This window comes from Emys orbicularis, chromosome 14 (genome assembly GCF_028017835.1).
Source record: "Emys orbicularis isolate rEmyOrb1 chromosome 14, rEmyOrb1.hap1, whole genome shotgun sequence".
Taxonomy (NCBI): Eukaryota; Metazoa; Chordata; order Testudines; family Emydidae; genus Emys; species Emys orbicularis.
Genome location: NC_088696.1, coordinates 34,374,797 through 34,389,600, shown reverse-complemented (window position 1 = coordinate 34,389,600; position 14,804 = coordinate 34,374,797). Strand labels below are relative to the sequence as shown.

At 51.4% G+C, this 14,804-nt stretch overlaps 1 protein-coding gene across 1 annotated transcript; it reads right to left on the bottom strand.

The window, feature by feature from the left end:
* Positions 1 to 1,024: 1,024 nt before the first annotated feature.
* On the bottom strand, positions 1,025 to 2,083 carry TMEM30B (transmembrane protein 30B). Its single transcript, XM_065416768.1, has one exon. It carries the CDS (start codon positions 2,081 to 2,083, stop codon positions 1,025 to 1,027), a length of 1,059 nt encoding a protein of 352 aa, XP_065272840.1.
* Between the last annotated feature and the right edge of the window lie 12,721 nt (positions 2,084 to 14,804).

Below are 14,804 nucleotides of genomic sequence, written 5' to 3'. Positions count from 1 at the left end.
AAGATAGTCTCTCACTAAGGATTAATATCAACCTTAAAGTTTATCCTTTTGGACAGCTCCAGTTCAATTTTTTCCATTTCAATAAAGGACTAGTATACATTCCTACTCTCCAAAAATTAAAGAAAAAAGTATTTTTAAAATTATAACAGATGACAATTGGATTGTTAGCCACAAGCATCTACTAATTGCAAGTCAACGACCAGCAGAGTGATGCTTCTTTATGGGAGTGTTTTACACTTTGGGCTCAAGCAATATGGTAGCACTCATCACTGTGAAAATTGTCTCTTACTGATCTTTGGTCTTGCTAAGATATTGCCAAATGTCCCTTTTACTGCTTTAAAGAAAAAGGCACCAATAATTTAGGCCCCAAATACAGGTCCTGTAAAAATCTTGTCAGACTTAATGGAAATGTTAAGATTATTAAATTATACTATTAGATTTTAAAGACAATCCGCTGCAAAGTTTGCAGTTCAAACAGCAGGCCATTATGCTAATGCATGGTAAACTGAATATGCAATTGACTACAATCTATCAATAAACAGACTAGCAAGCTTCACTTTCATTCGTAGAAAGCGGCTAGAAAAACAGAAGTTAAACCCAGACAGAGGAAGAGTGTAGGAAGAAAAACAGGTTAAAATTCTTCCACTCTTAAAAAAAAAAAAGTTTGTGGTGTCATTAGAAAAAACATTGGTAATTGTGTTAGGCAAAAAGAAAATCTGACAGTGATCCTTTACGTGCACAGATATATACACCAAGTGATGCTCTGATCACTAGTCTGGAGCTTTAACCAGATTTGAACTTTCCCATAGTTTTGTGGCAAGGAGAAGGAGGTTTTCATTCAGCCCATTACAGATATGGAAGGCCCAATTCTGTTCTCACTTACACTGGTAAGAGTTGACAGTAAACTCATTGAGATCAGAATTATAAGAGTGAAAGAGAAGGATAAGGCCTGGATGCTAGCAGCGAAGTTTGGAGGAAGTTGAGCTTCAGATCCAAAGTCTGGCAGCATTTAGACTCCATCTCTCTATTCCACATCCATCTGGTTTTGTTTCTGGAACTTGATATGCACAGCCAGCATGACAAAGCCAGTGAGGATGCAGGCGGAGCCAAAGACCAGGTAGACAATGCCCAGGAAGGGGTTCTTGCCACCCATCCAGGAAACAGTGCTGAAGATGACCTTCTTGGTGCCCTGGAAGGAGAGAACGGGGTAGTTGTAGGTGATGTCGAGACGGTAGGTGCCTCGGGGCAGGCCAGAGGAGAAGTTGCCCTCACGCACGCGGCGGTAGAGCTTGCGGAAGGTAGGCAGAGCAGCGGTGCGCATCCACACGATGAAGTCCTCGTTGATGAAGCCGGTATTGTTGGGGTTGCCCGTATCCAGCATGTAGGCAGCATGGGGCCAGTTGGGGGGCTTGGTTGTGCCCTTGAAGGCGGCCTCCAGGCTGCCATTGACGAGTTCGGGGTTGCTGAACTTGATGTTGGAGTCGGTCCACCAGGAGATGCCTCGGTTGTCCAGGGGCACGGGGTAGAAGGTGCCATTGGCCAGGTGGTAGAGGGCGAAGGTGTCATTGAAGAGGCTGTTGGCGATGGCCCCGCAGGGGGCGATGGGGATGCCCTGGGGGTCCGTGCGGAAGGGGCTGCACTCCGTGGCTGGGTTGCTCAGCCCCGAGGCGTCCCCGCTGAGCTGCAGGTCGTCGCGGGAGACGCCGTAGCGCCGGTGGTTCTGGTAGTAGTTGGAGAGCTGGTAGTAGAGGCACACGGGCCCCGGGAAGCGCTCGGGCAGCTCGAAGCGCAGCGAGCAGGTGCAGCCCCCGGCCCCGGCCAGGCTGGCGTTGGCGCAGCGGGAGCAGTTGTGGCCGCTGCCCGGCGCCCCGGTGTAGTCGAGCTCCAGCTCGCGGATGGTGTCCGAGGAGAAGTGCAGCCCCAGCCCCAGCGCCAGGCAGGCCAGGCCCACGCAGAAGAAGAGCGGCAGCGCGGTGCCCGCCGACAGCAGCGGCTGCCAGGCCGGGAGGCGCTGCTGCGTGAAGGCCGTGTTGTCCGGCTTGTTCCGGGCGGCCGGCTCCGCGCAGGGCGAGGCGGCGGCCATGGTGCCCGCGCTCCGCTGAAGCGCACCTCCGGCCCGGCTCCCCGCTCCGCCCCGGCCCGGCCAGGTAAGGGGCGGTGCCGCCAGCCCGGCATCCGGCCCCGCCCGGCCAAGGGCCCCACGCAGCCCGGCTCCCCGACACCGCCTTCCTCACCCCTTCCCTGGCATCGCCGCTGCCCCCCAGCCAGCAGGGCCATAGGCAGGACTGGGGAGAGCTCGGCCCCTGGCACCGCCTCCAGGTAGGGCCCCGTACAACCCCCGAGAGAGCCCCGTTCCCCGTCCTTGCCCCCACCACCGGGCAGGGCCCCATATAACCCCAGAGACAGCCCCGTTCCCCGTCCTTGACCCCACCACCGGGCAGGGCCCCATATAACCCCAGAGACAGCCCCGTTCCCCGTCATTGCCCCCACCACCGGGCAGGGCCCCATATAACCCCAGAGACAGCCCCGTTCCCCGTCCTTGACCCCACCACCGGGCAGGGCCCCATATAACCCCAGAGACAGCCCCGTTCCCCGTCATTGCCCCCACCACCGGGCAGGGCCCCATATAACCCCAGAGACAGCCCCGTTCCCCGTCATTGCCCCCACCACCGGGCAGGGCCCCGTACAGCCCCGTTCCCTGTCATTGCCCCCACCACCGGGCAGGGCCCCGTACAGCCCCGTTCCCCGTCATTGCCCCCACCACCGGGCAGGGCCCCGTACAGCCCCGTTCCCCGTCATTGCCCCCACCACCGGGCAGGGCCCCGTACAGCCCCGTTCCCCGTCATTGCCCCCATCACCGGGCAGGGCCCCGTACAGCCCCGTTCTCCGTCATTGCCCCCATCACCGGGCAGGGCCCCGTACAGCCCCGTTCCCCGTCCTTGACCCCACCACCGGGCAGGGCCCCATATAACCCCAGAGACAGCCCCGTTCCCCGTCATTGCCCCCACCACCGGGCAGGGCCCCGTACAGCCCCGTTCCCCGTCATTGACCCCACTACCGGGCAGGGCCCCGTACAGCCCCGTTCCCCGTCATTGCCCCCACCACCGGGCAGGGCCCCGTACAGCCCCGTTCCCCGTCATTGACCCCACTACCGGGCAGGGCCCCGTACAGCCGTGATCTCTGGCACTGCCCCCCAGGTAGGGCCCCATACAACCCTAGAGAGAGCCCCGTTCCCCGTCATTGACCCCACGACTGGGCAGGGCCTCATACAACCCCAGAGAGCGCCCCGTTCCCTGTCATTTCCTCCCACCACTGGGCAGGGCTCCGTACAAACCCAGAGAGAGCCCCGTTCCCCGTCATTGCCCCCACCACCGGGCAGGGCCCCATACAACCCCAGAGAGAGCCCCATTAACCGTCATTGCCCCCACCACCGGGCAGGGCCCCGTACAGCCCTGATCTCTGGCACTGCCCCGCAGGTAGGGCCCCATACAACCCCAGAGAGCGCCCCGTTCCCTGTCATTGCCCCCGCCACCGGGCAGGGCCCCATACAGCCCCAGAGAGAGCCCCGTTCCCTGTCATTGCCCCCGCCACCGGGCAGGGCCCCATACAGCCCCGTTCCCTGTCATTGGCCCCACCACCGGGCAGGGCCCTGTACAACCCCAGAGAGAGCCCCGTTCCCTGTCATTGCCCCCACCACCGGGCAGAGCCCCATACAACCCTAGAGAGAGCCACGTTCCCTGTCACTCCCCCCACCACTGGGCAGGGCCCCATACAACCCCAGAGAGAGCCCCGTTCCCCGTCATTGCCCCCACCACCGGGCAGAGCCCCATACAGCCCTGATCTCTGGCACTGCCCCCCAGGTAGGGCCCCATACAACCCCAGAGAGCGTCCCGTTCCCTGTCATTGCCCCCACCACTGGGCAGGGCCCTGTACAGCCCCGTTCCCCGTCATTGACCCCACCACCGGGCAGGGCCCCATACAGCCCTGATCTCTGGCACTGCCCCCCAGGTAGGGCCCCATACAACCCCAGAGTGAGCCCCCTTCCCTGTCATTGCCCCCATCACTGGGCAGGGCCCCGTACAACCCTAGAGAGAGCCACGTTCCCTGTCACTCCCCCCACCACTGGGCAGGGCCCCATACAACCCCAGAGAGAGCCCCGTTCCCCGTCATTGCCCCCACCACCGGGCAGAGCCCCATACAGCCCTGATCTCTGGCACTGCCCCCCAGGTAGGGCCCCATACAACCCCAGAGAGCGTCCCGTTCCCTGTCATTGCCCCCACCACTGGGCAGGGCCCTGTACAGCCCCGTTCCCCGTCATTGACCCCACCACCGGGCAGGGCCCCATACAGCCCTGATCTCTGGCACTGCCCCCCAGGTAGGGCCCCATACAACCCCAGAGTGAGCCCCCTTCCCTGTCATTGCCCCCATCACTGGGCAGGGCCCCGTACAGCCCCGTTCCCTGTCATTGCCCCCACCACCGGGCAGGAGCCCGTACAGCCCTGATCTCTTGCACTGCCCCCCGGGTAGGGCCCCATACAACCCCAGAGAGAGCCCTGTTCCCTGTCATTGCCCCCACCACCGGGCAGGGCCCTGTACAGCCCTGAACTCTGGCACTGCCCCCCAGGTAGGGCCCCATACAACCCCAGAGAGAGCCCTGTTCCCTGTCATTGCTTCCACCACCAGGTAGAGCCCCATACAACTCCAGAGAGAGCCCCATTCCCTGTCATTGCCCCCACCACCGGGCAGGGTCCCGTACAGCCCTGGGAGAGCCCAGCTCTCTGGCATCGTTCCCCCAGGAAGGGTCCCATACAGCCCAGGGAGAGCCCGGCATAGCCGCCCTCTGCCCCATTCCCAGGCAGGGTCCCATACAACCCAGGGAGAGCCCGGATCTCGGCATCATTCCCCTGAGCATGGTACCATACAACCTGGGGTAGGCCTCTCTCTGGCCTAGTCCCCATCCCCCAGACAGAGTCCGGGGAGAGCTAAGCTCTTCGACAGTGCCCCCCTCGGCAGAGTCCCATACAGCCCAGAGAGAGCCCGGCTCTCTGGAATAGCCACCCCCCAAACTCCTCCGAGCAGGGTCCGGACAGGCCAGGGGAGAGCTCACCTCTTCGACAACACTCCCCACAGCAGCATTCCATACAGCCCAGCTCTCAAGCACACATACACGCCCCACAGGGCAGGGTCTCATAGAGCCCAAGGGAGAGCTTGGCCCCAGCATCCTGCCCAGCCAAACTTCTTCTTCTTGTGAATGAAGAGCAAACCTGTACCCGCTTTAATTTGGTTAACAACACCAGGAAATCGAATGCAACCACAAATCAGTGTTATCAACACACTCAGCCCACCCTGCATCTATTACTCCTGGGGGAAATCTGCGCCACTGTGCATGTGCAGAATTTATGTCCCCCGCAGATTTCTTTGCTTCCCCGCAGAAAAATGACTTTCTGACAGGGAAGCAAAGGGAAGCCACAAGAGCGGTCATGCGACCCTCCCCAGCAGTATGTTTTGGGTGCCCCGGGCAGCGGGCAGAGAGGTAAATCACTGTGGGGCAGGAGGTGGGACTGGGGAAGACCTGGAGGGTGGCTCCTACTCTGTGCTAGGCTCAGCTGCTAGTCCCAGCTGGACTGGGGAGCATGGGACTTCCTCTTCCCTTGCACGGCATCTGGGACCGGTCAGACACACCTCAGATTTCTCCCCCAGCTGCAGGAAGCTCTGCAAACTCTTTCTGACCCCCCGACACACTTCCTGCAACCATCGCTCCTCAGCTGCAGGGGGAAAGATCTCAGTAGAGGGAGCTGCTCCCCCATCTGCCCAACCCTCATACATCCAGACTCCCTCATACTCAGACTCTCCTGCTGAGCCTCACTCCCCCACACACTCAGAACCCCCCCCTTGATGAGCCCCACTCCCACTGCACCTGGACTACCCCAACGAGCCACCCACACATGGATCACCACCCCGCTGAGCCCCACACGAAGCCCCTTCACACTTGGATCTTGCCGGGCTGAGCCTATCCTAGGGCTACCATATGTCCGGATTTCCCCGGACATGTCCGGCTTTTCGGTCTATAAATAGCCGTCCGGGGGGGATTTTTAAAAATCTAAAAATGTCCGGGATTTCCCCCCGGTCGGCTATTTATAGATAGAAAAGCGGCGACCAAGCGCCGCTGGGCACCCAAAGCCCCTTCCCGGCTCCCCCCATCCCCTGCAGCCTTACCATGCTGTCCGGCCCGCAGCTGTCTTCCCCCTCCTCCCCTCCCCTGAACGCTCCGCCCACCTGCTCTTCCCCCTCCCCTGCTTCCCGCGAATCAGATCTTCGCGGGAAATCTGAAAAGAAGCAGGGGCAGGTGGGAGGCAGCAGCAGCAGGTAAGCTAGGGCGGGGGGGCGCGAGGAGGAGAGCTCCGGGGAGGCGCGGCCCTGGCCGAGCGGCTCCCTCCGGCCCGGGCCAAGCGGCGCCCGGCTGCCCCAGCGGCTCCGGCCCGGCTCGGGCCCCAGCACCCCCAGCCCGGACCTGGCCCGGCTCGGGCCCCGGCCCAGCTCGGGCCCCAGCACCCCCGGCCCGGACCCAGCCCGGCTCGGGCCCCAGCACCCCCGGACCCGGCCCGGCTCGGGCCCCAGCACCCCCGGCCTGGCTCGGGCCCTAGCAGTGCTGGCCGAGCACCTCCGGCCCGGCCCCAAGCCCCGCAACCCCGGCCGGAGCGCAGCCCGATTCCTGGGCTCTTTAAAGCCGGCCCTGGTCAGGGGACAGGGAGGGGGGGTTGGATGGGTCGGGAGTTGGGGGGGGAGCTGTCAGGGGGGCAAGGGTGTGGAGAGGGGTTGGGACAGTCACGGACAGGGAGCGGGGGGGTTAGATGGGTCTGGGGGGGCTGTCAGGGGGGCAGGGGTGTGGAGAGGGGTTGGGACAGTCAGGGACAGGGAGCAGGGGGGGTTAGATGGGTCTGGGGTTCTGGGGGGACTGTCAGGGGGCAGGGGTGTGGAGAGGGGTCAAGGCAGGCAGGTAGCAGAGGGGGTTGGATGGGTCAGGAGTTCTGGGGGTCCTGTTGGGGGCGGGGAGCAGTTGGATAGGGCATGGGAGTCCCCGGGGGTCTGGGGGCGGGGGTGTGAATATGGGGTGGGGGTGTGGATAAGGGTCGGGGCAGTCAGGGGACAGGTAGGGTCATAGGGCGTTCTCAGGAGGGGGCAGTCAGGGGACAAGAAGCAGGGCGGCTTAGATAAGCGGTGGGGTCCTAGGGGGCAGTTAGTGGCAGGGGTCCCAGGAGGGGGCAGTCAGGGGACAAGGAGCGGGGGGGGTTGGAGGTTCTGAGGGGGGCAATTGGGGTGGGAAGTGGGAGGGAGTGGATGGGGGTGGGGCAGGGGCGGGGCTAGAGCGGGGCTCCTCCCCCCCCCAGTGTCCTCTTTTTTGCTTGTGGAAATATGGTAACCCTAGCCTATCCACACCTGGTGCACCTGGCACAGAGGGGCAGGGCCTTTGGATGTTTCTGGGGCAGGCCCAGTCCTTGCGTTATGTCAGAGTTGGGTGCTGCCTCACTGCTGAGTCTGTGTCCCGGGGGGGAGCAGCACAGTGATCTCCCACCTCTTTGCAGCTAGTGGCCTGTGCTCCCCAGTGCCATGCTGGAACCTTCACATTTATTTTGACAAATACAATTTGCAGAATTTTGCAAAATTTTAAAATATTGTGTGCAGAATTTTTATTATTTTGGTGCAAATTTTTTAATTTTTTGGCGCCAAATGCCTTCAGGACTAAATCTATACACACACAGAACATAAGATACACACACCGCAGTCCAGTTCTGCAGGCCATCCACACTCACCCCAGCCTAGCTAAGCCAGTCATCTCTGCACAGAACATAAGATACACACACACACAACCCAGACCAGCCCTGCAGACCTTCTGTACACACACATATGCAGTCCTGCAGTGTATCTACAAACATGCAGAGTCCTGCAGGATACGTACATACACACAAAAGCATAGAGCCCCTCCTGATGCAGTATCTACACATAGCCAGCAAAGCATCTACATGCAGAGTGAATATTATATGTAAACAGCCTAATGCAGAATCTACACACACGCAATCCAGCCTAGCACAATATACACAAATACATATACACCCAGCATGGCATCTGGTCAGCCCAGCATAGTATCTATGCATACACACACAACATATAGCAAACTGACTATAAATAGTCCAGCCCCGAATCTATACACACACCCCAGCACAGCATGGTAGGACAGCCCAGCTCACTATCTGCAAACATAGCACAGCCTGCTGCCTTAATACTTAGGTCATTCAAACTCAAATATTGATTATCCAGGGCTGACTTTATGCAAGGCTCAAAAAAGTTGTTTTTCAGGTTTGGGCACTACTCTCTGAGAATGCACTGCTCATATTGCAAACAGTTCAGGGGAATTCCACAAATAGCTAGGTAAGGAACCCTGATAGAAACACAATTCCAGTATTTTAACACCTTAACAACTAACGATGTCAAAGGCATTGTATGTTTTTTGTTAATTAGAAACATTAGGCATGTTTGTTTCTAAAATTACCAACATTCAACCAGGAAAATATGAGGCATGACTGGCAATCGATAAAATGAGACTGCTACTACTAGTTTCCAAATCTGGAAAAATAGCTTAATTTTTTACTGAGGGAGCTATTGTTTCAGTGATGTTATTGTATACAAAAGAAATGTTTTTCTCTACCCGCAAGCAGGGCTGTTCAGGGTGAAAAAACATGCTTAATAGAAATGCATTCCCACATTCCACTTTTTCACAGCTAGGAATGTTTCACATGCTGAGTGGGAAAAAGGTTTAAACAAATTAGATGCCGGCAGTCCCAGCTTCATACAATTAACTTCTGGGACTCATCAGTTACCACCAAACACTATAGTTACCATCAAATCAAATAATAAGGTTACAAAGCATTTCCAATTTATAGTAAAGATGGAACCTTAACCGTGTTCTATAAAGGTGTAAAGCTTGGACATATCCTAGTTAACACCTCATCAGGACACGTGAGCACAGGAACTAGCAGTGGGCCTAATGTCTGTTCAAGCATGTGGGTGCAGTTTAGCAGCACCCAATACTCATAGGGACTTATGTGCAAGTAATTCACATACCTGTTATCCATGGGGGATATTGATCATGGCATCTGGTAGTATGTTTAGAGTTGGGGTGGGGGGGAGGGAGAGGGGAGTGGATTGGGAGGCAGCTGGCAATATGCCTGGTGCCTACGTGCAGCAGCTTGCTGTGTGACTTATGTCTATTAGAAAGGTTAAGGTGGTCTCTGACATGCACATTATGGGCCCTAAATGTACTAGTGAGTACTGCATTCACATATCCTGGTGGGCACTAGAAGCTGTCACTTAAGATGCATTTTGCTGTTTCAGCGGTTACCAGATCACTTGTATAATTTTTAAAGATTTGTTTTATTTTTTCCAGAGTTTATCACCAAAATTTTGGGAGAAGTGGAGGGCATGTCTGTATATGTCATTCCCAGGAATAGGTAAACTCCTGTGTTTTCCCATATTGACTAATCTTGCAGTACAAAGAAGGAATTTAATAGAACATGCTTCATGAAATAACAGTAATCATGTTCCAGTGTTACTTCCTGCTAACAAAATAGCAGGGCAAAGTCCAGATCCTGTGACTTCCTCTTACTCCCATATAGTTCACTCAATTCAAACACTTGTTTTTTGTTGTTGTTGTTGTTTTTAAGGACAATTAGTGTACGTGTGAAAAGAAGGAGTTGTTGTAAGAGCCCCGTTCAGTTCTCTAGTTAAAAGTCTGTCAGTGTTTTTGCTGCTGACCTCTGTGTTTAAGTGGCTATAACTGGGCTGTAAAAGTCAGTCTGGGATGAAAGCTAGAATACAAAGACTTACCCTGGAAAGACAATTGCAGGGTCTACTTACTGTTTATAGCAGTATTGTACAGTATTAAAAATAAATAGTCTGGCTATTTTTGAATTATAGGATAGAATGCTCTTATAAATGTGTTGTGTTTTCAAATAAAAATCCATTAAATTCACTGCTGTGCAGAGAGCCACCATAAGGAAAAAGAAAGGCACTGTGTCTTAGTGGGTAGAGCAGTGGCCTGGGACTCAGGACCTTGATTCTATTCCTGGTTTGCCTGTGGGTAACCTGGGGCAAGTCACTTCATCTCTAAGTGCCTCCGTTTCCCTATTTTTAAAATGGGGATAATGATACTTACCTCCTTTGTAAAGCGCTTTGAGTTCTACTATTGAAAAGTGTTATTTAAGTCGTGGGTAGTATTGCCACTTGCATACCATTTACAGGTGGTTTTGCCAATCCCAGTTATTCAAAAATCTGGCCCCAAAATAATCTTGAGATTGGTTTAAAAATCATGAGACTGTAAAAAAAAGTAAATAAATTTTGGGTTCTTTTTAGGTACCTTCTCGTTTCGGAGCCTTTAAGGTATGCGTGTGCTTTACATTTTCAGGCTTTTTACATTATTTTTTCCTAAATGAAAGTTGAGATTCTCATATAATCTCCTGATTCCAGAAGCTGGGGCTTTAAAAAACACACCAAATATTGCACAACTCAAGATAAAGTTGAAAGAGCAGGCAATGCTGCATAACCCTTATGCTGCCCTCTGCACAAGGCTGAATTTCTTTTTAAGCAGACCTTTGCCATAATAAAAGAGGACTTGCCTGGGAAACGAACCTGCTGTCTTTTGGCCAATATCTTTTCACCTTCCTCATACAAAATGCCCTTTAGCCACAACAGAAGTGCGGAGACTTGTATTTTCTTCCTACAGAGAGCAGTGGCAACTGTAAGGGGAGAGGACACTGGAAAACCAAGCTAGCAAGCAGCAACTGTAGGAAGACTGACAGCAAGGTGAAACCGCCTTCCTGTTCATCCCAAGTAGTTGAATCTTTTCTGCGGAGTAGAGGAGGAAGTCATGATCTCCTTGGAATGCTGCATTTAACTCCTGTCTGGTAGGTACCAATTGCTAAATTCCCAGAGGCTTAGTTCAACAGAACTTGATTCTAATGGAGTGAAGTTCATTATAAGCAGAGAGTAGCTTCACTATAAGAGTGAAAGTCCTTAATTTCTTCAGTATATTTCACTGGACTTTCACTACTCTTTCATATAAGCAAATGCCCTACAAATGGGTTCCACATTACAAACATTTTAAAAAGGAAGCCAAAAACAATTTGCTGTGTTCAGATGTCTTTTTGTAGCTCAAACCCTAGCTTTGATTTCATACATTTCTGCCTTATTCTGAGATTTAAAAAAACAACAGGGATGGGGGTTTCAAAGTACAGAAAACATTAAAAATCCAGCAGAGGCTTCCTGAGAAGGCATTTGATAGACAAAGTGGCGGGAAAGGGGAGAAGGGATGAGGTGGAGAGGAGAAGAAAGATAGAGACTGAGTGTGAAACAAAACGAACAGAGAGTAAGGAGCCATGGGATGGAGAATCAAACAGATGAGGAGACAGGAGAGGAGGAGAAACAGAAAGGCAAGGAAATGAGAGGATGGTGGGAGAAGGAAAGAAACACAATGAGGAAGAGAAAGAAGACAGAGGAGAGGATGAAAGTAGAAAGACAAAACACAAATTATTATTATTTTATTATTTATGTTATAATAATGCCTAGAGACTCCTGCCAAGATCAGGGCCCCTATGTGCTAAGTGCTATACATACACATAGTGAGAAACAGTCCCTATCCCAGAGAGCTTACAGTTAGGAAACAGGGACACAAAGCAATTCAGCGGCAGAACTGGGAAGACAACCTGATAGAATGGATAGATTTAAAGCACTGATTTAAATCACTGATTTTAATCATGATTTAAATCAACAAGCAGGGAACCTGGATTTAAATCAATGATTTTTAGAGTGTTATGCATTTGTAATTTTCAATTATTTTCCTAAAAAATAAAGAAAGGCTGATTCTCATTGGTTGGTAACTGTTAATACATGCTAATTTTCACAAAATATAGCCTTTACACTAAATGTGGTGCTTCTTTTTGCTAACCAGAAGGATACACTGTCTGTACACATTTCTTTAAGCAAAGATATACCTTGACTTACATTTACTTATTTAGGGAGTGGCACTATATGTGAAAGAAAATGTAGAATCAAATGAAGTAAAAATCTTAAATGAATCCACATGTTCCATAGAATCTCTATGGATAGTAATTCCATGCTCTAATAAGAATATAACAGTAGGGATCTATTATCGACCACCTGACCAGGACGGTGATAGTGACGATGAAATGCTAAGGGAGATTAGAAAGGCTATCAAAATAAAGAACTCGATAATAGTGGGGGATTTCAATTATCCCCATATTGACTGGGTACATGTCACCTCAGGACGAAATGCAGAGACAAAATTTCTCGATACTTTAAATGACTGCTTCTTGGAGCAGCTGGTACAGGAACCCACAAGGGGAGAGGCAATTCTCGATTTAGTCCTGAGTGGAGCGCATGATCTGGTCCAAGAGGTAACTATAACAGGACCGCTTGGAAATAGTGACCATAATATAATAACATTTAACATTCCTGTGGTGGGAAGAACACCTCAACAGCCCAACACTGTGGCATTTAATTTCAGAAAGGGGAACTATGCAAAAATGAGGAGGTTAGTTAAACAGAAATTAAAAGGTACAGTGACTAGAGTGAAATCCCTGCAAGCTGCATGGATACTCTTCAAAGACACCATAATAGAGGCCCAACTTAAATGTATGCCCCAAATTAAAAAACACAGTAAAAGAACTAAAAAAGAGCCACCGTGGCTTAACAACCATGTAAAAGAAGCAGTGAGAAATAAAAAGGCATCTTTTAAAAAGTGGAAGTCAAATCCTAGTGAGGTAAATAGAAGGGAGCATAAACACTGCCAAATTAAGTGTAAAAATGTAATAAATGTCAAAAGGGAGTTTGAAAAACAGCTAGCCAAAAACTCAAAAGGTAATAACAAAATGTTTTTTAAGTACATCAGAAGCAGGAAGCCTGCTAAACAACCAGTGGGGCCCCTGGACGATCTAGATACAAAAGGAGCACTTAAAGATGATAAAGTCATTGCGGAGAAACTAAATGAATTCTTTGCTTCAGTCTTCACGGCTGAGGATGTTAGGGAGATTCCCAAACCTAACTCTGAGGAATTGTCACAGATTGAAGTGTCACTAGAGGAGGTTTTGGAATTAATTGATAAACTTAACAGTAACAAGTCACTGGGACCAGATGGCACTCACCCAAGAGTTCTGAAAGAACTCAAATGTGAAATTGCGGAACTATTAACTATGGTTTGTAACCTGTCCTTTAAATCGGCTTCTGTACCCATTGACTGGAAGATAGCTAATGTAATGCCAATATTTAAAAAGAGTTCTAGAGGTGATCCCGGCAATTACAGACCGGTAAGTCTAATGTCAGTACCGGGCAAATTAGTTGAAACAATAGTAAAGAATAAAATTGTCAGACACATAGAAGAACATAACTTGGGCAAAAATCAACATGGTTTCTGTAAAAGGGAAATCATGTCTTACTAATCTATTAGAGTTCTTTGAAGGGGTCAACAAACGTGGACAAGGGGGTCTACTACATTCATGGTACAAAAATTCTTAGAAAATAGGAAATTATATCACTTCCCATCCCATTTCCAAGTAGATGTACAATGTAACTCCAAAACAAAGACTCTGTAAAGGTTTTTCTTAATACAGTATGGAGGCATCAGTAGAGACTCCCATAGTTAAGTTTGCATTGGTGAGCAGGGATGTAAGAGGTAGTGAGATTGGTGGGGGAGCTGGGGAAAAGTGATGGTTGAGTTTCAAGAGGCCAACTTGAGGAGAAGAGGAGAGGAGAGGAGCTCTACTTTGACTAACCATCTATTAGTTCTATTAGATAATCTGTGCTTCACCCTGCTTCCCTGAGGGAGAATCAGTTTCCAAATGACATAAGGCTAGTTTTAGGCATTGACCATAGTGGCATTGCTGAGCTGCAGTACCCCAGGGGGAGCTCCAGAAGGCGGACATAGAGGCAGTGGAGTTGCTTGTACTACACAATGTTGTAGGGTGCAGACTACTGCCTTTTGTCCTGGCCAGCCAGTTTTGCTGGCTGGTGTATATGGGGGTGCAGCTATGGCTTAGCCTCCTCCCAACTCTTTTTGTGGTGCCGTGCACTCCCAGAAGACTAAAGAGGGTGCAGCTGCTATATTCTCTTGAACACATGGGCTGGAATTTGGTCTGGGTCTTACATAGGCCATGCAAGGGTGGAAGTCTTCCTGTGCCATCTCCCCCCCATGCCCCCCTCCCCCCCGCACATTCACATAAGGGCCAGGCATAATCTAGCCCTTACTTTGTCATTTTGCCATTATTGGAACCATTTAGCCGTGATTATGCCATAACTGAGTAACCTGGTGATTTTGTCCTTCCTCACTCTCTTCCATTGTTTGTTACATTTGTCGCATCTAAAACTAGATAGCAAGCTCTTTGGAGAAGGGACTGTGGTGGGGAGGGGTGTCTTTGTCCTTTAAAGCATCTAGCATGCTATTGGATGCTGTATAAATTATAATGAGACCACCTTCAGCCTCCAGTAGTCTAAGAGGAGTTCCCTGCATTTATTCAGGTTTATTCAAATTATGTATTGGGTGCTATATATTAAGAAGACTTCATAGTTTTAAAAAGCTAGGTAATGCATCTAATAAATAATTCATGGTGTTATTAGTTACACTATTAGAGTTGACTAGCACTGTCATTCTCCAGAAACTGCCTAAAGGCCAGGAGGCTTTTCTTTTAATCATCTAATTAGTGAGAGGATGACAAGCCAAAGCTATTTTCTAACATCAC